This window comes from Artemia sp. Qi Xiang Cuo, chromosome 1 (assembly GCF_049724085.1).
Source record: "Artemia sp. Qi Xiang Cuo chromosome 1, ASM4972408v1, whole genome shotgun sequence".
Lineage (NCBI taxonomy): Eukaryota > Metazoa > Arthropoda > Branchiopoda > Anostraca > Artemiidae > Artemia > Artemia sp. Qi Xiang Cuo.
The window spans coordinates 29,626,133-29,653,568 of record NC_142794.1 but is presented as its reverse complement, the minus strand read 5'-3'; the positions used below and the strand labels follow the sequence as shown (position 1 = coordinate 29,653,568).

Below are 27,436 nucleotides of genomic sequence, written 5' to 3'. Positions count from 1 at the left end.
ACAGAGGAAATAAAATAAATCTATATTTCATTCCAATCTTGAATACGACCAAAAGCTTGATCAAAAATAACGAGGGAAATACATTTAGGGACATTGGAAAAGCCCCCTTGAAGCTGAGTAAACATAATATATAGTAAAGAGAGCAAAGTGATTTAAGATCAATTATTAGTCTAGTTGCTTAAGTGGTTTGTTTACGCAATAAGATTTATTGCTTTATTAAATCTAGGAAAGAATCCTCGGAAAAAAAGGGTAAGTTCAATTCAATTCAAACTTTTAATTTCTTCCGAATACGAAGAGTAAAAAAAAAAAAAAAAAAAAAAAAAAAAAAAAAAAAAAAAAACGCAATCAATAGACCATAAAATTCTTTTAAGCTATATAATAACGAGTACGCAAAGGCCTTCAATCAAACTTACCACACAAATAACACTTCATTCAATAAATAGTAAATTAACACTTAAAATTAACATTTCACAAATTAACACTTCATTCAATAATCAATATATACTGTTTGGTCCTAGGTAGTTGGATAGATGGGTAAGGTAAAAGCCTCGTTCAAGTGACATTTGTCTCAATTGCTGGATTAGGACGACAGTTTTTTTTTTTTTTTTTTTTTTTTTTTTTTTTTTTTTTTTTTCCAAGTAATTACCTCTTAAACATAATATATATATATAAAAAAAAAACTTCATGCGCAGCTTCATATAAATTATGAGAGAAAAGGGGTAATTTTGATAAAAATTTCTTTTGCTTTTTCTCCAAAACATCAACAGGGTTTTTTATTTTATATGTATTCATTAAAAAAGTATTTGATTCAGATTTAGAAAAGCGGCAAAGGAACTTAGCAAAATTAAAAATGTGGTTTTTACATGCGCAATATTACTAATTCTAAAAAACGGGAGAAGCGATGAAAAAACTAAAATATGAGGCAAAGCGACTGTATTATATACCCGAGCCAGTGATTTCCGAGAAAGAAGATCGCGAAGACAAATTACTGCCCCGAAACTAGACGCTATTCTACTTTTAACTGCTTTAGAAATAAGAAGCACGGCAAAGAGCTAAAGTTGGTCCATAAGGCACACCAAGATATAAAAAAGATTCCAAAGGTTTTAAAATAATATCATCAATACGAACAGATTTTTCTGAATTAACGAGATCATTAGCCTTAGGACCAAGAATTAAAAACTGACACTTTTCAGGGCGAAAACGAAGTCCATGCTCACTAAAAACCTTAGCAAAAAAAATATACATTTTGTTGAAGTGACTGAAGTGATCGACTCAAAAGGACTAAATCATCTGCGTAAGTGATCCACGACAGAACATAACCTTTACCGTAAATAAAAGTCAACTGAATTTGATCCAATAGTCCCGAAACAGTAATATGGAAAATCCAAGGAGAAATAATGCTTCCTTGCCTCAGCCCCCTACATAACTTAAATAATCACTAAATTGATTCTTCCACTTAATACGAATACGAGAGGAGCCATACCACTTTTTTTTAAACCAAAAGTACTGGTAGTGGGACATTATTCTTCAGAAGCGCAGTCATAGCCCAAGAATGGATAATTGAATCATACGCCACCGCAAAATCTAACGCAAGTGTATAAACTCTATCCCATTGCTTACAAAAGGATGTTATTCTTGAAAGGAGGGTATGAGCAACATCCATGCTTAGCCCCCTACGGAGTCCAATTTGATTCAGGCCTTGGTTACAAGACTCCAGATACTTTCATAAAACTAACTAAAAAATTTTACTGATCTGGCAAGAAACAGTAATCGGCCTGTAATCAGAACATCGATTCGTATTCCCTCCTTTTTTTTGAAAGGGGTGAAAGGGTAGCACGAGAAAAGCTAGTTGGAACTCCAGAAGATAGAATAGTAGTAAAAAGAGAGCCGAGAAGAAGGATTTCTTTGGGGGATGCCCATTTTATATGGTTTGAATGTATACCATCATGATCAAAAGAATGCTTACTTTTTAGAGCTTTAATTGCTGCCGTTACATCTTCAACAGAAACATATATTTTACTATTTGGGCGGGGCTTTGAAGTTCCATCCGATACTAAAGAGTCAAACCGTGACTCAACTGCCGCATCACCGGATGAAAAAACATGATTATAATGAGTTATCCAATCATCTAGTTCCAGAAAACTATTAAGAATCTGGTGAACAATTATTATTACGACGTCTAGAATTGACCAAACTCCAAAGCTCATTCTTATCACTAGTAATCCTTGAACCAATTTCATCTTTTATAATTTCATTATGCAAACGCAACTCAGCCCGAAAAAAGCGTTTAGTTAATTTCATACCATCATAAAATGGTCCAGATCGCGGTTTTCCCGTGCAATTCCAACGGTAACAAGCTTGAGATGCATTCTTTTGGCTTTGCTTAAAATCGGGTCAAGGTTCCAACCTAAAACACGAGATCCCCGACGGAAAGAATCAATCGTAAATGCTTTATTAGCCCCGACTTTTAAACCATGAACAATTTCAAGGAAAAATAGATCAATATCAATTTGATCAACATCCTTAGAATAATTTACAATTATTTTAGCTAAAAGAGCATCTGATTCTTCATGATATTTGCACATTTTTTCCCAATCCCAGATGATTTTACTTACAATTTGACTAGAACGATGGATAATTTTAAAAGATGGAATTTGAATATTTAAATGAAAAGAAAGATAAAATTGGTCACTAATAGGCATATCCAATCCAACATGAACAGGCTATGGCAATAACGCTGCATCTGAAACAAGCACATGGTGTAGATTAGAGCAAGAACCAGAATTATGGACATACGTAAAATCCGCATCTTTTGAAACTATAGCAAAAACCGAAAACAAAGATAAAAGAGCGGAGGAGTGGACATTAGAAATAGCAAGGTTGCAGTTAAAATCCCCGCAAATAAGCCACTGGAAATCTGATGGAACTTTCGCCACAAATCGCGGTCGTTCTAAACATGCAAAATTGAAATCAAAATCCGAATCAATAGTATGATAATTTGTTGGTAAATAGCACGAGAAAACGATAATCCCTGTGATTCAAACAGCAACAAAATAACGATTAACGGCAAACACTGAAACTGGAATATTCTTTCGAATAAATATGCAAGCACCTCCAGATGGGCATCCACCTGTAGGAGTAGCTGGAGATACAAAACACTTAAACTGTTGCGACAGGCTCGAAAGAAGACTAGTAGAGTGGTCCAGAAGGTAAATCTCTTGCAGACACAAAAAATCCAGATCGCGCAGCATAGACTGCAATACATGTTGTTTATCATCAAATCCATTCAGATTCAGAGATATAATCTTTGCACTAATCATTTTTTATTCTTTACAACTTTTTCGGTCAACCGTTTGCAGTGAAAGCTAAATCCAGTATGCTCATGAGATCCACAATGGAAGCAACAAGGTTTATATTGGCAAGGGTTGTTCCGAGAATGAGTGTACACTACCAAGACACTTGAGACAACGTTCCACGCTAGAGCAGCCCGACGATATATGCTCTAGCGACCCGCATTTGTAGCAAATTCGCGGTAAAAACTTATAATCAGTAAGCCGGAAATGTTCGTAGCCCATGTGAATCTCATTACGCAAATAATGAGATTTAGCCGTCGCCGAACGGAAGTATACACAATATGATTTCGAAACACTGATGCACTGTATCTCTTCAATACCTTGGTTAGAAGCACACACACTCTCTGGATCGATCGGGAAGTCCAATCGTGATAATAAACCGACAATTCTTGATTTGCGAACCTCAGTTTTACCCATTGTTGAAATCCATTTAATCGGCCAATAAAAAACATACGATTCAATCACGGAAAGGAAGAAGATTGGGAAGGCGTCATAACATCTAACCGCCAGGAGCACTAACGTCAGGACAACTACATAATCCGTCATAACATCGACAAAAAAATCCGTCAGAACCACTAACCGTCATAACATCTAAAATTTTAAAACTTTAGTTTTTTGAGGTTTAGGGGGGGGAAGGTACCTAGTTTAGGTTACGTATTTAATATATGCTATGATTTACGCTCACCCCCCTGATGTGCAAATATATAGCCGTAATTTGTTTCTAAACTATTGTATACTTATTACTATTATATAAACTTATACATTTTTTAAGATGTTATGACGGTTAGTGGTTCTGATGGATTTTCCCTTTAGATGTTACGTCGTTTAGTGCGTGTGACGGGTAGTCGCAATGGTAGAACCCCAGAGGATGCTCAGTAAAGAACCAGGTAAAATACCGAAGTAAAATCAAAATTTCTGCGAACTTTTTATTGTATTTCTTCCTATATGGTGCTTTAAAAAATGTTTCGTTTAGAAAAATACCTGAAAATCTAACGTATTGATCCCTTGGTCCACTAACAAACCCACTCGGAAGATGTAACTAGCCGAGGGCGAGCATGAAAAACCCTCGAGAAAATTAAGAAACTTGACACAGAAAAATCCAGGACAAGACAGTTTGCATCGAACCTTACTAGTGCTCTCTCTACTAAAATTGAAAGTTCCCCGGTTCGTTAAAAGTACCGAGGGTGCAATCTTGAGCAAAGGCAAAAAGAGCAATTTTAAAACATAAAACGTATTAACATGAGAAAGCAAAATACATCCCAAAATTTTACTAAATACGTGCCACAAAGAAATTTCAGGATAAATAGCTGGATAATCCCTTGCCCTTTACACAGTACGATTAATCAAGCACGCTTAATACTACTACTACTACTACTACTAACAACTAGATGTATCTTCAAGCCACCTCGACCCACTTTTCGTTTGGCCCTAGACGGTTGGCCAACGAGGATAATCTTTGACATTCTGTCATCGTTCATCCACAGAACATGACCTAGCCATCTCATCCTTTCTCTCATTATAGCCTTAGAAAGCGGTATTGAACCACATTTTCACAGCTTACTATTCGAGATACGTGCAGTAAGTCAGGTACCCAAAATAATCCGTAGGCAATTCTGGACAATCTATATATGAAACCAACTCAAATAACATTAATTCAAATCAAGAGGATATAAGAAAAACTAAACAACCTTGTTGTGATGCGGAGACAGTAATAGTTTAGGCAGCCCTAATACCGATTTAAATGCTTCCTGGGCATTTTGCTCTCCCTTGACAACATTGCCATCAACGACAAACAAGAAAAAACAGCCGAAAAATGTTCAATAAGAGTTTCGTAATAATTTTTGGTAACATACCTCTCAATGCGTCAAGATTTCTTCTAAACATTTATAATCACATCCTACCTTACTAGAAACTGACAAGGTCCCACAAATTTTATTTAAAAGGTTTAATTTTCAGCAGTACCAGTCGAACGAAGTCAATTCAATATGTTTGTAGCAAAAATTCAACCAGAAAGCAAGTATAAACAACAGTAAACACGTAAGAGACAAAAAAAAACCTTCAGCTTACTAGTATGTGAAAAAGACCCCAATTGATAGACATCTCTTTCTGGATATCATCCCAGTCTGTTTGCATAAAGAGATAGTCCCACAAGGGGCTACATTCTTCCGTGGCCAGATGTACAAATCTATCTGTCTAGAATTAAAAACATACATAATAATAACAGTAAATATAGTAATGCATATAACCTACTAAGAACAAGCTGCAAGAACACTAATGTCTCTGGAACCAGTGCGACAAAATTGTGTATTTTTTTTTTTTTCTTTGCACCTAAAATGGCTTGGTAGAGTTCATTGCCGAGACATCCGTATTTCTTTTTTTTTCACGGTTGAAATTTTTTTAGACTTAATTTTTTATTGCTAAATCGTAACGTCTAGTGCAAGTGGTCTTAGTACTTTTCCCATCTCGTTCTATCCTTAGAAGTAGGGCTGTGGAGTCGAAGTCGGAGTTTTAATATATTTTGCTGAACGGAGTCGGAGTTGGAGTCAGTATATTGAAAAAGTCTGGAGTCAGTTATAACGAATAAGATCTAGTTAAATGATGCTTCAGAAAACGGCTGTGGAGTCGAGTCGTGTGAATTATTGCTGAATGGAGGTCAGTATACTGAAGATGGCTGGAGCCAGTTATAACTTATAGCCGACTCCAGGGCCCTGCTTAGAATTAGACGGAAATATTATAACGGAGACTCAAGAATCACTTTACTGAATACTTTTGGATGTCTAACCATAAGTTCATTATTATTTTCTGTATTGAGTCATGGGTCGGCAACCCGTGGCCCGCGGGCGCATGTGGCCCGTGAGGCGTCTTCGTGCTGCCCGCAAAATCCTTACCCCTACGCACCTGACGGACCATATTATTCACCATACGAATACACAACGAAGTGGAAAGGGGCACCATCTAGCATTCTGCCTTCTAGTATTTTCGAAAAAATCCATGAACGCCATTTAGCATAGTTAGTTCGATGTTCAACCATCCGGACCAATTATTTTGGTATGTTGCAATTTTTTAGTAAACCTACCTCAAAGTTTGGGATACACCGATCAAAAAATATTTTGCAATTAGATTTTCTTTGTTTATTCTGTTTTATTTCGGTTAAATTTAGTGTTTGTGGTACCAACTGAAAGCCAAATTATCTGGTCATGTTTGTGGCCTTCTTGTGGCAAAATATTCAGAAGAAAACAAAAATAACGCTTGATTTTGTAGATGAGTGTCATCTGGTATATAGTGGGTTAGGAAAAAATGGTACACACTCGGACATATCACTATGTGCCGGATGACACCCATCTACAAAATCGAAGGTGATTTTTTTTTCTTCTAAAGGTAATTTTCTTCAAAAAAGGTTTAGTACCTCTAGGTTATAAAAGGAGCATAGATACAATGTCTCAGGAACAAACTAAGGTATTAAGTTTCAACTTTAAGGGAAACTAGAGGAGTAAAACTAAATCAAAAGGTACAATACATATCCAGATTCTCAAAAGGGTATATGTGCAATATCCCAGGAAAAGAAAGGGGGGACGTTGGGACATTCATAGCCTATTGAGGATGTTGAACTAAATCAAAAGGCACTACGTCCATCCAAGTCTGTCCTAAGGGCATATTACAACATCTTAGGAACAGATAAAGGTATTAAGTTGAAACTTCAGGACCTGTTGAGGGGGATTTATAACTAACCATGGATGTTAAAATGGCCTATCTGCAATATATCTGGAGTGGTTAAGGTTATTAAGGTGAAAAAATCAAGGGATATTGCAGTATACATTGAACAAAATCAAGCTGCGCTCTATGCATGCAGGTTTTCAAAAGGGCATATGAACAATATGTGAGGAATAGCTGAAAGCAATAAATTGAACCTGCCTGTGACTTTGCAACTGCAGTTGGTGACTACTTTCAATTGCAAATGCTTAAGACTGTGATTGATTGCAACTGCAACCCCATCTGCTTGTAACTACAATTGACAGTGCTTGCGACTTTGACTGCATCAACTACTTTGCTATAGCAAACAACAAGACAATCACTCAGAAGTGGAGCAATTCTAAAGAGGCAGGGACAGACTGGCTGGTAGGCTTTCAAGCTCGAAATCTACAACTTTCACATTGCAAGCCTGAACCCACAAGCTTGGGTCAAGCAACGAGCTTTAACAATGTCAACATTGAATAGTTCTTCTAAAATCTGAAGTCAGAACTAGAAAAATTTCCTTTGACAGCAAGTGACATATACAACTGTGACGAAAATTCGGTGACCAAAGTTCACGTTCCTCCTAAGGTGTTTGAGGAGAAGGAACAGATGATAGTGTGCAAGGCAACATCCTCAGAGAGAGGTGTTCTTGTGACTAAGGGTGGGACTGTTTCTACAAGCGGTTAGTATTTACCACCTTACTTTATATTTCCAAGGGAAAAGTTTCAGCAAACTCAGCAGGTGGAGCCTCACCATTGGGTTGGATCAACCAATATCTATTTTTGAAATATATTCATCAGCTCAATGGATATATTCACATGCATCTCAAGAGACCACCAAGCTTCTAATCTTAGATAACCATGACTCTCCTTAATCATCTATTTTTCCCTCTATTTTTGACCAGAATTAAACCAAATAAATTTTTGTAACTTCTATGAACATCTGTTATTCTCCATGACTCTCACATCTCCTAAAAAGTAGTCCAGGTTGCAAAAGATTCAGGCATCACGCTACACGTCAGCCACAAGCTCCAGCTGTTAGATGTTTCTCTGTACTTTTCCTTCAAGCGCCAATGCAATAAGCCTGCAAATAACTGGATGTTGTCTAATCCTGGGAAGATCTTAACAATATATGACATTGCTTCTCTTGTTAGAAGAAGTCTTCCTCTACTGTTCACCCAAAATAACTTGCAAGTCAAATGCAACAACAAATCTCATTGATTGTATTAACTAACCTACAATGCTACATTACAGTATAATGCCATGTGACCTAGGTGCAGCCCGCGTAATATCTTTGCGCTAAATTTTGACCCTTTTACAACAAAAGGTTGCCGACCCATGTATTAAGGAATGGGGCCTTTCCTGCAAATACCTAAGTAAAGAGCATCTACTTTCAGCTTAAAAATTAATACACTCTATCATAGTTAAAGCGAGGCCTAGATTCATATTCTTTCGTTGGATTTTGTCATTTCCAGTAGTTATAATATTAGGGATGGGTAGTTAATACACCTTTTCCAGATGGGTAGTTAATACACCCATAGCTTTCAAGGATTAATATCTTGCTGGATTAATCCACCAAGATATTAATCAGCCAATCTTGCTGGATTAATATACAGCAAGATTGGATACCTTGCGGGGCTTATTCCCTTTTTGTCATTGACAAAATGGAACGGAATTTTCATTTTTAAATAAAACTGGCACTTAAATACCTACAAACGAAGGTCCTCATAATCTGGCAGTAATTAATTTTTTTTAAGGTGGGTTAAATAAAAAATGAGTAGAAAAAAAAAATCCTAATAAGAATTTTCCTAAAACAAAACTCAGAATACTTTTTTTTAGCATAGGTTTGTAACATACTTTTTTCCCCTGGATGAGCAAATTTTTTCCAACTCAATTTCGTTATTTTTATACCAAAGACTATTTTGCAAACGAAATAATACATTATTAATGATAGCCGATATGGCCCTCAATAAAATCCAATATCTCCATTAGCTTACCTCAACACTGTCAACAAACTGGAGTACTGAGGGATGCCGCAATGTCTTGAGTTTCTTAGCACATGTTTTCGCATGCTCTAGCTCAGTGTTGCTTGCACCAAATCTCGTGTCCACTGAAAAAATTGTTACGAACTTTCCACTGACCTAAAAAAACATAACAACTCGAGTACTTTTAATGCAAAAGTACTTAATGAAAAAAGGGAAAAAAATGCAAAAAGGAGGCAAGAAGTAAAAAATTTAAAATACCAAGGACAATTTGTAGGAAATTTCAAATTTTAGGACGCAAAATTTCAAATAAATAATCTAATGGTTATAATAATCATTTCGTAACTTTGAAATTTTATTTTTATTAAAATAAAAGTCACAGTTAATAAACGAAAAGCATTAACCAATTACTAATTAAGAATAAATTTAAAAATAAAATAAAACTAATTGAACAATAATAATTAATATAATTAAATTAAAATAATTAAATAATGAATTAAAAATAATACAAAAATACCAATTGTTAAATTGAAATTAATTGTGTAAATAAATGAAAACTTTCTTGCAATTCAGCTTGAAAATCTTGCGGGACACAGGGGGGGGGGATAATAAAAATCTTAAAAATCTAATGTATCAAGGACAGTGAAAATGAAACCTAATTGTATGAAATGGTTATATGGAAACTTACACAACCATATATCTTTAAATTTAAGAAAAATTGATAGTTCTATTTTTAATAGAAAAGACATCCTACGTATAAGTAAGTAAGTAAGTTTATTTATAACCTGCAATATAAAATAAATGCGGAGTAAAAATAAAAAACAAAATATCTGCAGTTGCACTGTTTTATGAAATAGCGACCGCCAACTTTTAAAAAACGAATGTGGGTAAAAAAAAACAGCAAAAACAGCTAAAAACTTATGGCATCAAAACATTTAAAAAGGTGTAGCTTTCCTTTCACATTTACCAAACAGGGAGAGAAGATTATTCCCTTAGATTGTTTGGAAGCATCTACCCCAAAAAATTCGAGATTTCCGCAACTAAACATTTGCATTCTAAAGCAAATAACTCTCCCCAGGAAATTGTCTGATCTACCTTACTAAGGGTCAGAACGAAGTGCATTTTTACGCTACTTCTGTTGCGTTTATTAACCCTTTCAAGGAAATCCTATGTATGTAAACATTTGCCACTTACCACTTGCCGCTACCACATTTGCAGCTTACCGTTCTTAATAAAATACATCGACTTAAGGGATGTTGTTTTCTATGGAGCTTCTTTTTGACTCGTGTTATTATCTTGTCCCTGTGTTGTGTTATTTTATTGTGCTCTTTTGAACGTTTTCAGATCGGTGTTTATTTTATCCAGTGAACAAAAATTCAACTGCCTCATTTTCAAATCTTAATGTATAATTCTTTGTAGATTAGAATATTGCTTTATATCCTTGTAAACAAACTATTTAGTTTATTCAGTAATGGAGTTCGTATATCCATCTTGTCTGGGCTGTCAAACTCTTATCCTTCAGTTAATCAAATCCCAGGTTAAATATTTGGTATTTCAATTATGTTTCATTGAAATAACAGTGGTTTGACCCCAATTTTTAATCCTTTATTGTGTATTTTCCCAAAACATAAATTACAGTAATTGTGATGACCAGGCTGCATTTCCACCATAAAACGGAGAGATAAATGGGTCTAGCTTTTTTAATAATTCAACGAAACAAAACAGCAATTATCAGTATTGATTCAGTCTTTGAACAGTTAAGATCTATCTATTCTTTTAAAAAGGATTAATCCCAGTTTTGAACTAGTTGTCGGTAAAGGATTTTATTCTGATTTAATTAGACACTGGATTCTTTCAGTAGTTACGAAATAGTGAGAACGCTTTTACGTCTCATAAAGTATTTAAACATTTATTCAGTATCTGTAACCTAGTGGAATGTGTGACGTCACTGGATAAATTGAATTGACTGGAGTTTCTGACCAATGCATGAATTGAACTTTTGACTTTGTTAAATTGAGTTAATTTCATAAGATATCCAAGTGAGGTATTCCAGTTTGGCAATAATAAAGATTATTATTAATCATTCAATGCTATCGTCAGAATAAGGCGTAATTAATACCTCTGTGTGGAGTGAATTTATTTGACAATATTATATCAATGATTATTGATATATTTGTGATTAGATGGGACGTAAAAGGAAACATGCTAAGCGAGAAGGCATGGACAGTTCATTTGACATCTCAGGACTCAGTTCTAGCTCAAAACCAGAAATATCGATACTAGCTGCGGATTTTAATCAAATTCTTGATGTTGTGAAAGAAAATGGAAATAGGTTAGACAATATCAACAATCAATTAGGAACTCTTACCGCAAGGGTGGATAACTTGGAAAAAGAACAATCGCTACAAACAAATAAGATAAACAATAGTGAATCGAAAATTGGAAAGATTGAGAATGAAACCTCTAGCCTCAAAATGCAAATAAAAACTTGCACGGATGAAATAATGGAATTAAGAATGAAAAATGAAGATTATATGTTTCGGATTGTGACAATGGAAGCTGCAAAGCTAGAAAATAATGTCATCATATGGAACGCAGCTTGTAAGGATAATAACCACGCTCAAGTTCTATCCACAGAGGTAGTTCGTCACGGACTGGAAATGCCCGAAGTAAATCTCACAATTACTCATTATGATAGCAACCGTAAATTTTTGAAGGTGACACTGAATAAAAAACACGATAAGTTTGCCATATTGAAGAACGCTATCAAACTTAAGGATAAGACATTCCCTGGAAACAACAGCAACCTGTTCATCAGCGATGATGTCCCAACTGAAATCCGTAAAGTGTGAAAGCTGCTTCTAGTGAAACGTGACAAATTATGAAAAGATCATGGATGTGATGCCAGGATATCGAAGGGGTTTCAGCCGAATCTGCTAGTTAAAAGACCAGACGGCTCGATTACCAAATACACATTCAATGATGCCATATCGGAGATTGACGATTTTCATAAAAAATTTTCCATCACCCGAAGGGAAGTGCCTGTTATAGTCCCTGTCGATGTTCAAATGTCGTAATGTCGTGGGTTGCAGTAATAGTTCATGTGCCCAAGTAATATGAATGAAAACATTTAAATTGAAATTGTTTTTTTTATGTTTAGTTTATATAAGGTGTATTATTATTATTATTATTATTTTTTCTTTCCTTTTTTTTTGTTTAGATCCACATAGAGGTTAAATTAAAAGTTGCGCAGATTAGTCGTACTGAGGGAAAACGACTTGGAATGGAGATTATTTTTTTTGTTTTTTTAATTGTTATTTTTTATTATGGTTTGCTGGTCTTTTGGGGCATGGTGTGGTTTCTCTTAACGTGGAATTAATATTTGATAATGGATAGAGATAATCGTGAAATTCCATCATCAATGTTAAAAGAATTTGAGCAGAATTCTCTTTCATTTCAGTCAATTTTTCAAACTATTGTAGCTGGTGATGATGAAGATACTTCTAGTAATTTTGATATCCCAAAAAATCAATATATATTTATGAATGAGCTGATAAGAAAAAATGTAAATACAAGTAGGATGTCGTTTTGGACTTGCCGGGGTTGGAGGACTGCACAGGATGTGATTGAAACTTTTTTGTCGGATTCAGATACAGATATATTAGGCCTATGTGAAACTTTTTTAGATGATTTTTTAATTGAAAATATACATGTAAAAGATTACCAATTTTTTCACATCGGTCGGAAAAGACAAAAACAAGGGGGTCTAGGTGTTTTGATTAAAAATTGCATACCAGCACGTATAAGGATTGATTTTTTGCCAATGAATATTGAAATGATTTTTGAATCTTGTTTAGTTGAATGCTCTTTTCCAAATAATCTGAATTTTTTAATTGCAGTTATTTACCGTACTCCGTCATCCAGCCAGATAGAATTTAAAAATCATTTTGAAAGTATGTTGGATAAATTAGCTAGTCTTAATACTCCTTATTTACTTATGGGTGATTTTAATATTGATTTAATGAAACTCCTATCTGCAGATCAGAATAGAATAGATAGAAATATTTTGTAGTTTTTGGAGGGCCCACTATCTTATGGACTAAACCCCGTATGTTTTGTGCCCTCTAGAATAGCTTATACATCATTTTCACTTATCGATAATATTTTTTCACCTTATAGTGCTGTTAATACATTTATTATTCCTGATGATTCATCTGACCACTGTATAATTATGTCTGATTTTCTTATAAATTTTCCGCATCAAGGAGGCACACTTGTGCCTCTATAAAGAGGCGACCCACCACAATGTTAAGCGATTTCAGGTCCTAGAGGTCGCAGAGAGACGGCGGTAATTGCATTTTGTAGCCCAAGCTCAAACTAAGAAACTTGCAAAATTTCCTCCTCCTCCGACTTTATCTTCATGGGGTAAACTGGGCCGGAAGTTTGGACCCTCCCACCACAGCCCCCTTTAACGTTGTCCGATTGGGCTGAAATTTAGATGTTAAGCTTTCCTAGGGCCCGGGATCTTATCCTAGATATTTCAGCTTAATCCGATCACTCCTTCCCTGTTTTCAAAAAAACAAATATAGCCCCTTAAAATTCATTTCTTTTTTTTTTCTTAGCCACACCTACAGGCCCCCGTTGGCACCGGATCCGGTTGAATGAGGACTCACTTGAAGCAGAATTTGACCTGTTAGGGCCTTTTGATATTTTCAGACCGAAAAAATTATCCCCCGAATTTACATTTACGAAAAACCTCGTTTTCCTATATTAGCCCATGTTAATTTTTCCCACCACAACCCCCCTTTAACGTTGTCTGATCGGGCTGAAATTTAGAGGATAAGCTTTCCTGGGGCCTGGGAGCTTATCCTCGAAATTTCAGCTCAATCTGATCACTCCTTCCCTGTTTTCCAAAAACCACATATCAAGATTTTTGGGAATTTGCTTGCGTCGAAAATAGCTTCAATACGTTGCTAAACAACAATTACTATTATGTCTCTGTATAGTCCAGCGGCTGAGACTCCCGACTTTCAGGCGGAAAACCCGGGTTCGATTCACCATCAGATCAACTTTTTTATATACTTTGAAAAGAAACTCAGTTTCTTTTTAAATTATTTGAAAAAAATTACGTTTTCTAAAGAGTTAAAGAGGCTGAGTTACAAGGTCGACCCTTAAAACGTACAGGGATTAGGAGGCACAGTTGAGGGGCTGTTAAAGAGGCTGAGTCACAAGTTCGAACCTTAAAACGTACAGGGATTAGAGGCACCCTGTACGACGTGATTTGAGTATTCAGGAATTAAAGCCTTAACACAAGAATGTTCAAGAGCGGGGGTTTGGGGGCGGCAGCCCCCAACTTTAACTCCTGACAAGATCAGCTAACAGTTAGTCAAGCAATAATAAGTAATAAACTGTACAAAAACGTGCAGAGATTATTTGAAAAAAACTACGTTTTCTAAAGAGTTAAAGAGGCTGAGTTACAAGGTCGAACCTTAAAACGTACAGGGATTAGGAGGCACAGTTGGGGGGCTACCATCCCCCAAACCCCCCGCTTTCGCAGCCTTTAAATATAAAAAAAATTTCTTTAAACTGAAAGTAAGGAGCGACATTAAAACTTAAAACGAACAGAAATTATTCCGTATATGAAAGAGGCTGTGCCCTCCTCAACGCCTCGCTCTTTACGCTAAAGTTTGTACTTGTTTCACAACGCGTTTTGAAAAAAGTCAAACTTTAGCGTAACGAGCGAGGCGTTGAAGAGGGCAAATCCTCTTTCAGGTTCAGGTTCATACATTTTTATTAACAAAAAAAAACAACAAAATTTGACACAATTCGCACTAAAGCAAGAGTTCTGTTTGTTTTAATTTTTAATCTCTCTCCTTACTTTCAGTTTAATGAACTTTTTTTTATATTTAAAGGCTGCGAAAGCGGGGGTTTGGGGGCGGTAGCCCCCCAACTGTGCCTCCTAATCCCTGTACGTTTTAAGGTTCGACCTTGTAACTCAGCCTCTTTAACTCTTTAGAAAACGTAGTTTTTTTCAAATAATAATAAAAAAATCAAACCAAACGTAGAGATTTTTCACATAAAAATGTGTTAAGGTTAAAAGAAGGGCTTGGTGATGTTGATTGGAGTCCTGTAATTGATGAGAAGGATCCGAACCAATCATTAGATAAATTTTATTATATTATGAATGAAAAGCTTGATCCTTTTTGCCCATATAAGAGCCCGAGAGGAAAGAAACTTACCCCAAAAAAACCTTGGATAAATGAATCACTTTTGAGATCTATTAATGAGAAAAATCGTTTATATAAAATTAGAATAAAATATCCCACGGAAATAAATATAACGCGTTTTAAAAATTATAAGAATATGCTGGTAAGGATCCTTGGAGTAAGTGAAAGACTTTATTATGAAAAATCTTTTCGAAATTCAGATTCCCCTAGAAAAACTTGGAGTTTGATTAATGATAAAATTGGAAGAAATAAAAAGTTGTTACACCCTGAAGTGTTATTTGATATTAATGGTAAAGAATTTAGAGGACCACAAGCTGTTTCTAAGAAGTTTAGTGAATATTTTGCTAGTATTGGATCATCTGTTGTTTCAGGAGAAGTTGACCTTTCTTCCCCAAGGTCGCATAAAAAATATCTACCGCCCACTGAAGATACGAGCATATTTATGGCCCCGGTTACTTTTGCAGAATTTCAAAAGGTCATTAAGAATTTAAAAAATGGTAATTCATTGGGATATGATGAACTTTCAACTAATTTGCTAAAAAATATTGCAGATGAAATTTTTGAACCATTGCTTCATATTTTAAATTTATGTATTTTCTCAGGTACATTTCCTAAAAGATGGAAAATTGCACGTGTAATACCATTGCATAAAAAGGAGATAAATCTGATACAAATAATTATCGTCCTATTGTAATTTTATCACCATTGTCTAAAGTATTGGAAAAAATTTTAAAAGGAAGGATTACTAATTATCTAGATAAAATAAATTTTTTTACCAAATATCAGTTTGGATTTAGGGCAGGCCATTCGACGGAACATGCAGTTGCAGCTCTTGTATTAGAAATAAATGACTGCTTAGATAGTAATTATCCTGTATCTACTGTTTTTTATGATGTTAAAAAAGCATTTGACACTTTAAACCATGAAATTCTTTTTGATAAAATGGAAAATTCCGGTATAAGAGGGAAAGGACTAGAAATAATAAGATCATACCTTTATGGACATAAAATCGTGGTAGATGTTGATGGACATTTGTCTAGTTTAAATAATCTTGAAGATACTGGTGTCCCACAAGGATCGGTATTAGGTCCGCTTTTATTTTTGATGTATATTAATTATCTTCTACGATGTTTACAGGGAAATAATGGTCTTGCAATTTTATTTGCAGATGACACAGCTGTTTCTGTTAAAGCGAAGGATTCATCTACATTGATTCAAAATTTGTTTAACACTGTTAGTTCAGTTAATCGATGGTTTGTTTCTAATTATTTATTACCGAATTTTAAGAAGACAGAATTTATGATTTTTGGTCATTCAAAACGTGCTACTAAAAAAATTTCATGTCAGGAGCTTCAAGTTGGTGAGCATAAAATACGTAGAGTTCAATCGTATCGTTATTTAGGAGTTTTTATTGATCCCCTTTTGTCATTTCAAACTCATATTGATCATTTAAGGGTGAAACTTTCGCAAAATATTGGGTCTATGTATCGTTTGCAACATATTTTTCCATTTTAAATTTTAAAAATAATTTATCATTCTTTGATTGCTCCTTATTTAAATTATTGCAAAATTATTTATTTAAATACTTTTTGGACGCATATAAAACCCCTACAGATCCTTCAAAACAAAGCAGTGAGAATACTTGGAAATTTTTTACATCGTCCATCAAAACTTAGAGATGCATTGGAAAATGAAACATTATTTCTTTTCTCGAATTTATTAGATCTGAAACATATAAGAGAACTTAATATATCAATATGGCATTTTAAAATACATGATCCTAGTAGTTATTTTTATGAAAAATCTCTGTTGATTCTGCCCCCTCCTTCGGCTCATAGGTGTTCTGGAACATATTGAATTCCCTTTGTTAATTGTGAAAGATCTAGATTTTCAATTAGATACCAAATACCATTTATTTCAAATAAATATAGGCTGAAAGATAGAATTCAAATTGAGTCATTTCGGCAAATATCAGTTCTAAGGAAGAAAATATTAAAATTATGTATTGACCTGTGATGGTGGAATAGAAATTTTTTTATTATTATTATTATTATTTTTTTTGTTTATATTTGTTACCCATGTTGGGATAGCCTTCCGTGCCTCACTTGTCCAGTGTTTGTTTTCTTTATGTTTGTTATGTTTTTTGTTTTTTTCTTTAACCAGGTTTTTTTTCCTTTCTCTCTTTTGTTATGATGAGAAATTTTTTTTTTTTTTTTTATTTTTTATTATTATTATTAATACCCAATTTTACGAGCTTTGCTCTCTGTTGGGGGTATATTTTTTTTGTTATGTTGAATTAATCAAATAAACAGAGACAGATATCATATAATGTTCACAAGAGAAATGACTTCACATAATCAGCAATTGATTGGAGGCCATAAAGGACCAAAGAAAAGAGCAGAAAAACTAGCTGCAATAGTCCAAAAGAGGTTACAGGACCTTTTTTTTGTCAAACTATGGTCATGTTTCTATAAACAAGTCTTTTAACCAAAAATACATAATCAAAACATAAATTAGAAGACAAAAAATCACTTGGCTTTTTGTAAAACAATTCACTGTCCAATTCATCCTTTAAGTTACACTTTGACAGAAGAACCCACTTGAAGAATCCTATCCCGGAAGTAAAAAGAATTCCTGAAGATCCACCTTGGTTAGTTAAACTGTCAACTGTTAAAGATAGCCAATTAACAAGGAAGAAAGACGAAATTCCTCGGCCCCATATTTTGTAGTTTTCCTATCCTACCATTTGTGAGTCAGACCTGGGATGCTTACATGTTTTCACCGACAATTCAACAATCTGAAAAAAGTGGAGCAGGTGTATTTATACGAGATTGGTCCCTCAAGATAATGCAGAAACTTCCTCTTGGATCTTCTACTCTATTACCAGAGTTAAAGGCAATTAAATTAGCATTAGCAACTCTTGTAAAAAGCCCTCCAACAAATAAGTAGATTGTTGTTTTTAGTCACATAAAACCATCCCTCCAGTTTCTCAAAATGATAAGATGTAGAACATCTACACATCTACAACATCTACAAGCAAAAAATACTGAAGTGAATTTTCTGCACATACCTGGTGACGTTGGTATAAGAGGGAATGAAGTTGCTGGGAAAAAAAACCAGGAAGCTACAGACCTGCTCCAATATTCACCAAAAAATCCTAAAAACTACAGACGTAGCCTGCTGCTTCCGCATTGCGGTCTCTTTCAATAAAACAGACTATTAGCATATCATTTAGATACAGAGTATTTCATATGATACGACGTTTCCTACTGCACAATAAAATGCCATTCATTAGCCCTTAATAAAGAACTTTATCACACAAAGAAATCCAGCATACCCCTTTGTAGATCCTGCCATGGCTTTGAAGAGTCTCTTCAACATATATAGTTCGATTATCATTACATTTCACTGCAGAGAACAACTTATTTCTTCTATTAGAAAACATCAACTCAAAGCCAACACAAGCAAGTCTTTCCAGCAATGTTCCAGCAAACTACTTACACAATTTCTATTCTTGCACAAAACAGAGAATCAACTGCTAAAATCGCTGTATTTGCTGCTTTCATATTCATGGATATTTACAAACTACAAAATCTTTACAGCATATTTAAGCCAAACCTACTAAAAAATTGCCACTCGCTAATGACTCATAAAAAAAAGAAAAAAAGAAAGGTGGGATGAATATTCTATACATAATCAGCATTTAATTTCTATAAATTTCCGAAAACAAGCATAAAACTGATAATGACAGGTAGTCTTCACATAAGAATTACCTTATGCTTTCCCTTGCTTAGCTTCCAGAAGCATTGATCATTTGGTTCATTGATGACATGAGGAAGAATTTCACATCCGAAGTCTTTCAAAGGATCCTTGGAAAAAAGGGACCACATTCCTCATTACTAAAATATAAACAATATTTTAAACATATCCCAGTTTCTAGGGCTATAATGAGAGAAAGGTTAAGATAGCTAGGACACGTTCTATGGATGATGGATGACAGATTGTCAAAGATCATCTTTTGGTCCAACAATCTAAGGCCAACCTAAAAGCAGGTCTTAACAAAATGGACTTGAAGGAGATTTTAAGGAAGGATTTAAGGAAAATTAGAACTTCTTTGGAGGGTTTAAAAGACAGGCTTCATTTTCCATTCATTTTTGACTCTTAAAAATCAAATGAGCTCCACCTAGTGTGCAAAATTTACCGGTAAGTTTCGAAACTTGTGTTACTGGTGATAAGAACAATCTAAGAATTGAAAGTTTCCTCTGATGTCATGGACTCAAGCAAATAGTAAAGTTTCGGATTACCAAAGATAAAACTGAACTCAACGTAATTTGCACAAATTTGTCAGAATATTACAGTGAACCTCAAGACCTACCTCCCCTTGGTGGTAGAGACCACTACATTATAAATTGGGCTCCACTGCCCTCGTATAAAGTAAAATATGTCACTGAGAAAGTTTTATACCGACCTCTTTTGGACAGGGGTCTCTTAGAATTTGGAAATTGGATGACATCCAATTCGTGGGATGAGGTAGCAATTTTTAGAGTCCTCTGATGAGAAAGCTAAATTTTTGCAAGATAAATTAAGAAACAAATATGAAGAATGCTTTTCTGAGAAAACGTTCAAGTGGTGCAACGCAGATCGTCCTTACATAACCCAAGAAATTAAAGATTGGATTCAGCATAAAATTCAATGAAGAAAAGAAGAAAAAATAGAAAATACTAATATGGTCTGCAACAAATTATGTAAAATGATAAGAAAAGCTGCAGCTGAGTATTACCACAAAAAATTGATAACCTTTTTAATCAAAGCCTAGCATTTGATATAAGGAAATAAAACGTGCTTGTGGAAAATCCCCTAGTGGTGTCGAATTTTGTTCAGATTCTAATGATGAAACAGTTGCTAACCAGTTAAATGGTCATTTGGCCAAAATAATCCAGTCTTCCAGACATGGAAAACGGAGTATATCACTCCAATCCCTAAAAAAAATACCGAACTTAATTTCGATGATGTGAGGCCAATCACTTTGACTCCCTTGTTCAACAAAATATACAAAAGTTTTGTAGCAAATTGGCTAAAAGCTGAAGTTGAACCCCTCCTTGATTCTCGTCAGTATGGTAACAGAAAGAATACATCAACATCCCATTATCTAGTCAGTATTTTACATTTTATTTTTAAGCATGTTGATGAACCTGGTAAATGGCTAAACTTAATAACAATTGATTTTAAAAAGGGTTTTGACTTAATTGATCATAATATTTTAATTTCTAAGCTTTTAATTGATTTAAGAGTGAATCCTGCTTCTGTGAAAATGATTCAGAGTTTTTTAATAAATAGGTTTTAAATCTTAAAATATAAGGAGTCTCTCTCTGAACCTGAGCCAGTTTTTGTGGCATACCACAAGGCACCATTCTAGGTCCTATTCTTTTTTTAGTTATGATCAATGATATTGCTAATGAATGTGAAGACTACTGGAAATATGTTGACAACCTTACCCTTGGAGAAATTTGTGAAGCAAATAAATGTAGCAAAGCTCAAATCTTAATTGATAACGTTAAGACTAAAGCTCCCAGTTCAAATTTGACAGTAAATGACAGTAAATCTTCAATTTTAACTATTTCAATTTTCAATTCTTCTGAACCAAATTTTCTACCAACTATCTCTGATTCTCTCAGAGTCTGAAAGATTAAACTCTTGGGAGTTATTATTACCAGTGATTTAAAATGGGAAGCAAACACATCTAGTCTAGTAAAAAGGGGTAATGCTGGGCTGGAAATGCTCAAGCTTATGTTGAAACATGGCACCCCTCCAGATCACCTCCTCCAAATACATCTTTTATTGGCCCAATTCGGGAATATGCAGCTGCTATATGCCATTTTGGACTGACAGCTGAGCAAACCACCAGGATCAAAAGAGCTCAGAAAAGATCTCTAATGATAGTATCAAAACAGGCAGAAATGTTGCATGAAGAGCTGCTGGCAAAGTTTAAAATACAAACTGAAAAAAAGAAGAGAGAAACTCTGCATGGATTTTGGAAGAAAATCTCTAATCTACCCAATCCACAAAACCCTTTTCCCCCTCAATCCACAACAAAACAACTCCCGCACAGGATTACAGTGCTTGTTGAAAAACTTCAGCTGGTACACTGTGCCCATCAGCAGTTGGCAAAAGTTTTATACCTAGTTTTGCAAATATGTACAGCTTTACTGAAAAAAATTCTAATGAATTCACTGAAAAAAATGTGTATAGTATTAATATACATATGCTGATGTTTATTCCTTAAGATCTTAATTTATTTTTGACTTCTTAAAGTTATAAAAGTGACAACACTTAAAAATGTTTTTTTCAGTAAACTACAAATTATATTTTGGCTTTTAGAAAGCATGGGGTTTAGAACCCTAATAATAACAATTTCTGCTCGTTTTGAGTTTGACTCTGTGATTTATTTTAATTTCTGTTTGTTTTGGATTTCACTTATTTACTGATACTGATTTGTGGTAGTTGTATGCTTGGTAGATCATTTGATTATATTTTTGTTCATTTTTGGTTTAATGGACTTCTTTACCTTTTTTTTTGAAAAACTGATTTTGAGGAAAAAGTTCTTTTAATTAATTTTTGTTCGTTTTATATTGACATAGTCTTTATCATGGAGAAAGACTTAAGTTAAACAACCATCCCTTCAATAGAAATCTTAAATACCCCTGGGCATAACTTAAAATCCTTACCTCTAATCTCTTGGGTGTGTTTCAACCCCAAAAGCCTTGTTATATGATATTTAGACTATTTTGAATAAAATGGCTATCTCAAAATTTCTATATAGATGACTTTGGGCCAATACGCCATGTGTAGGGGGGGCGTGAAGGGGTAGCTGCCCTCCAATCGCTTTGACTCTGAAAAAGAGCACTAGAGAATCTGATTGCTAATCCAATGACCCCCCTCCAAAGTTTATATGACCATTCTTTATATAAAAACCTTATATGTCTCCAGGACATAACTTACAACCCTTGCCCTGAGGGCTGGGGGGATTTTTTATCATCAAAAACATAATTTACAGACCTTTCTGATACACTGAACAAAATTGTTATCTCAAAATTTAGATTGTCAGTGTTTAAGGAAATGATGGGTGTGGGGGAGGGCATTTGCCCTCTGATTACTTTCGACTAATAAAAGAGGCACCAGTCCTCTCAATTTCCAATCAAATGAGCCATTTGTGAAGCTTTTATGACAAAACTTTCTATAAAAACCTTATATGCCCTAAGGGCACAACTTAGGACCCTTGTCCTGAGGGCTAGGGGGGGAAGTTTATCATCCTCAAAGACATAATTTCCAGACCTTTCAACTATGTTGAACAAAATAGCTATATCAAAATTTTAATCAGAAATGTTTGGGGAAATGATGGGCATGGGGCGAGGGTGATTTTCTCCCCAATTACTTTTGACTATTAAAAAGGCCACTAACTCTTTTGATTTCCAATCAAATGAGCCCTTTTTGAAGTCTCTACAACAACGCTTTCTATAAAAAACCTTATCTGCCCCCAGGGCATAACTTACAACCCTTGCCCTGAGGGCTCTGAGGGGGTTATCATTCTCAGAGACCTAATTTCCTAGACTTTCAACTGCATTGAGCAAAATAGACATCTCAAAATTTTGATTGCATGTGTGGAGAAATGGTGGGTGTGAAAGGGGGTTAGTTGCCCTCCAATCTTTTTTAACTATAAAAAGGGCACTAGCCATTTCAATTTCCAATTGAATGAGCCCTTTTTGAAGTTTTTATGATATCGCTTTCTATAAAATATTTATATGCCCCCAGGGCATAACTTACAACCCTTGCCCTGAGGGCTGTGGGGGTTTGTCATCTTCAATGACCTAATTTCCAGAACTTTCAACTATGTTGAACAAAATGGCTATCTCAAAATTTTGATTGGATGTGTTTTGGGAAATGGTGGGCATGAGAGGGGTGTTAGTTGCCCTCCAATCACTTTCAACTATTAAAAAAGGCACTAACCTTTTGAATTTCCAATTGAATGAGCCCTTTTTGAAGTTTCTATGACAACACTTTCAATAAAAACCTTATATACCCCCAAGGGCATAAATTGCAACCTCACCCTGAGGACTGTGGGGGGAATATCCTCCTCAAAGACATAATTTCTAGGTTTTTCAACTATGTTGAACAAAATGGCAATCTCAAAATTCTGATTGAATGTCTTTGGGGAAATGGTGGGTGTGGAAGGAGTGTTAATTGCCTTCTAATCACTTTTCAACTATTAAAAAGGGCACAAGCCATTCCAATCAACAAGCCCTTTTCACAGCTTCTACAACAACTCCTTTGATATGAAGTGCCCTGGTCTAAGACCAACCACAAAAAAATAAAATAATAATACATTGTGCCAACATCATTCTTTACTTAGGCAGCACTATTGCGCTGCCTATGATAATGTCTGTTGGAAGGCCCAAAAAACAAAAATTTGCAGTTGCAGATTCTTTGGAACCAACATCTGAACAATTAAATGTGATAAGAACAGGCAGTTAGAAGCTATACAAAACAACAATTAGAGCATGTGAAAAATAAAAATGAAGAGCAAAGACACACATGGTTAGAAGACATGCAAGACCAAGGAAGTGAGCTAGTCAAAATGATAATGAAGAGCAAAGACACATGTGGTTAGAAGAAAAGTGGCGATGTGTCAAAAATGAAAATGAGGAGAAAAGACACATGTGGTTAGAAGATATGCAACATCAAACATTTGAGGTGCATTCACTAAGGTGCAAAAATATTCCCTGAATTGTTATATAGCCTATAGGGGTGGGGGTAAAATTAATTTCTGACAAAAATAATTATTATATTTGGAAAGAGCATAAAAAAGGCATTAAGTGGTATGTTTACTTTATTCATAAGTCAATAATATGAACAAAAAAAATTTACCATGTAAATATATCCTATACCTTGAATTGGTAAATATACACTAGGCTAGGGGCAGGGGTAAAATTCATTTATAACAAAAATAATTATTATATTTGTAAAGAGCATAAAAAAGGCAATAAGTGGTATGTTTACTTTATTCATAAGTCAATAGTATTAAAAAAAAAATTACCATGTAAATATAGCCTATACCTTGAATTGGTAAATATACACTAGGCTAGGGGCAGGGGTAAAATTCATTTATAACAAAAATGATTATCAAGGGGTAAGTTCACTTTATTTGTAAGTCAATAAATGAAGTAATTAACTGCAAAAAATTACTGAATTATCAGAGCATAAAAAAACCATCAATTGATGTTGTCACATTCATTCTAGCTAAATTATAAGACCCTCTAGGAATGAACAAAAAAAATTTACCATGTAAATATATCCTATAGGCCTACCTTGAATTAGTAAATATACACTAGGCTAGGGGCAGGGGTAAAATTCATTTATAACAAAAATAATTATTATATTTGTAAAGAGCATAAAAAAGGCATTAAGTGGTATGTTTACTTTATTCATAAGTCAATAATATGAACAAAAAAAATTTACCATGTAAATATAGCCTATAGCCTACCTTGAATTGGTAAATATACACTAGGCTAGGGGCAGGGGTGAAATTCATTTATAACAAAAATAATTATTATATTTGTAAATAGCATAAAAAAGGCATCAAGGGGTAAGTTCACTTTATTTGTAAGTCTAATGAAGTAATTAACTGCAAAAAATTACTGAATTATCAGAGCATAAAAAAACCATCAATTAATATTGTCACATTCATTCTAGCTAAATTATAAGACCCTCTAGGAATTTACCAAAGAAAAACATATCTACACCATCTTTAAGAGTCTATAAAGGGCTTAAAATTGAATTTCCAAGCAGCATAAGACAATTATGGTACTTGAAAAGGCTAGTTTATGCTCTGGTTAAATTGAAATATATCCTAAAAAAAAAGAAGACCACTCAAGGGCTGGTTCAACCAGAGGAATCACTTTCGGGATTTCCAAGAATCTTCTTCTTCTATTTAACAGCAGGCGGGCTTTTCAGTAAAACTATTTAGCCCTTTTCCTTTTGCTTCACTCGGTGGGCTACAGAGCTACTGGCTTGATTGCCTCATATTTATTAGATATATTCAGATATCTTTCAGCAGATCTTTCGACTCTAGGAGTTCAAATATAATATGATAGATGTCAATATCTATGCTCTGTGTGTAGGTATAGTTGGCTAGGCTTTTGGCTGATAGTGGGATTTTGTGGTGTTTGAAGTATTTTAACAGTTTAGAAAGCAAGTTATGTTGTGCAGACGTCAGCATATTACATTCAAATAGGCAATGGTCAATTGTTTCATTATCCTAAATATTTTTGAATAAAAGCGGAATCACGTCAGTTTTGCCAATTATAGCTGTATTCACTATTGCCAGGCTTTAGCATAACGTTTAGCCGAAACGGGAGCAATCACTAGCCAAAAATAGCCCAGAGTAGCCCAAAAATAGCGAACGCTATAAGAACCCTATTATAGCGCTGCTACGGGTAAAACGAGGAAGAAATACAATCGGTGTATCAGATAACCTACACATAAGTATAGGTCAAAAGCAAAACAGAGCTCTGTGAACGAACAAAAATAACAGCCCCCTCCACGTATGCCGTCGTAACATTAACAAGTGCCTCACTGAAAACAAAATATGTAAAAGCAAAAAGGCAAATTGTTCTTTACACACTCGGTTTATTGCATGCATACCACGATCAAACACTTTGTGGTAACGAACTGTAAGTAAGGAGCGACCCGGCTCAATAGTAACCGAAACTCTAAAAAATGGGATTTAGATTTTTATGCTAATTTCAAGTATATAAGTTTCATTAAGTTTAGTGCATCACAGAATCCTACTATATAAGTTTCAAGCTTCTATCTGCAAAAATGTGGAATTTTGTATTTTTTGCCAGAAGAAAGATCACTGATGCGTCTTTGTTTTTTTTCCCCAGGGGTGATTGTATCGATTTAATAGTCCTAGAGTATCGTGAGAAGGCTCATTCGAACGGAAATTAAAAGATCTAGTAACATTTTGAAGAGACCAAAAAAAATGGAGGGCTACTTGGCCCCCTCCCGCGCTCATTTTTTCCCCAAAGTCATTCAATCAAATTTTGAGACAGCCATTTTGTTCGGCATATTCGAAAACCTAATAAATATGTCTTTGAGGATGACTTAATTCCCCAAAGTTCCCGGGGGAAGGGCTGCAAGTTATGAACTTTGCCCATTGTTTACATATAGTATTGCTTATTGGGAAGTATACAGACGTTATCAGGAGGGATTTTTTTCTGGTGGTTTGGGGAGTCAGAGAAGGGGGTTACAGGGGAGGATCTTTCCACGGAGGATGTTTTCTTGGGGGAAGGGACATCTCTATGAAGGGATTTTCTACGAACAAAAATTGTTACATGTATGAGGGGGTTCGATCCCTAGTCAATACCTCACTCTTTACGCTAAAGTTTTTTTTTTAGTACTTTCAAAAGAGCTATCTATTCTAATTAAGCGACATTTGTGACTCAGGGTTAGTGATTTGAACAAATTTGAACTTTAGAGTAAAGAGCGAGGTATTGACGAAGGGGCGAACTACCTAATATACGTAATAAGGTCAAAAAAGTGAAATTAATAGGCAAACTTTGCTTTAATTATTCATGTACGGTAACCCAAAATCAAAGTTGCATTAATTCAAAAATGTTCAGAAAACAAGTAGAAAAACAAGTTTTTTTTAACTGAAAGTAAGGAGCAACATTAAAACTTAAAACGAACAGAAATTATTCCGTACGGTATATGAAATTACTAATGTTTACATAATTATTTACACGTTCTGATGCTCACTGTCTCGCATTTCCAGATAATTCTCATTGCCGCTTATTCTTGAACCGCATACTCCCTTGTTCTCGCTGTGGTATATTTTTCAGCCGCATATCTCTTTGATTTTCTCTTTTGTTTTTGAGTAGTTTTAATTCACCATTCACCATCTTCATCACCATTCCTTGAAAATAAAAGTATTTAGAACGTCTACTCTACCGTCAAAATAGACATAATATAAACGCATATTACCCTGACACCTATTTTTCTGAATATCTGCTTCTGAATGCTAGACGTAAGAAATCAGAGTGTAAAGTTATCGAAAAATGTAATGAAACTTCGCTTTCTGAATGTTT

The 27,436-nt window shown here is 34.7% G+C and overlaps 1 protein-coding gene across 5 annotated transcripts in view; it reads right to left on the bottom strand.

Annotated features, from left to right (window-relative positions):
* The window catches only part of yata (N-terminal kinase-like protein yata), an 88,789-nt gene extending 63,138 nt beyond the window's left edge, over positions 1-25,651 (bottom strand). Inside the window, exons 1-4 of one of the 5 annotated variants that reach the window (XM_089094402.1) lie at positions 25,572-25,651; positions 19,067-19,192; positions 9,082-9,225; positions 5,421-5,546 (exon numbers count right to left, since the gene is read on the bottom strand). In XM_089094402.1, coding sequence (XP_088950528.1) covers positions 5,421-5,546; positions 9,082-9,225; positions 19,067-19,183 — 387 coding nt within the window. In that variant the 5' untranslated portion in view covers positions 19,184-19,192; positions 25,572-25,651. Of the gene's footprint in view, positions 1-5,420; positions 5,547-9,081; positions 9,226-19,066; positions 19,193-25,201; positions 25,276-25,571 lie in introns of those variants that run through there. The other 4 variants (XM_089094392.1, XM_089094429.1, XM_089094419.1 and 1 more) reach the window with 4 other exon arrangements.
* Positions 25,652-27,436: the final 1,785 nt, after the last annotated feature.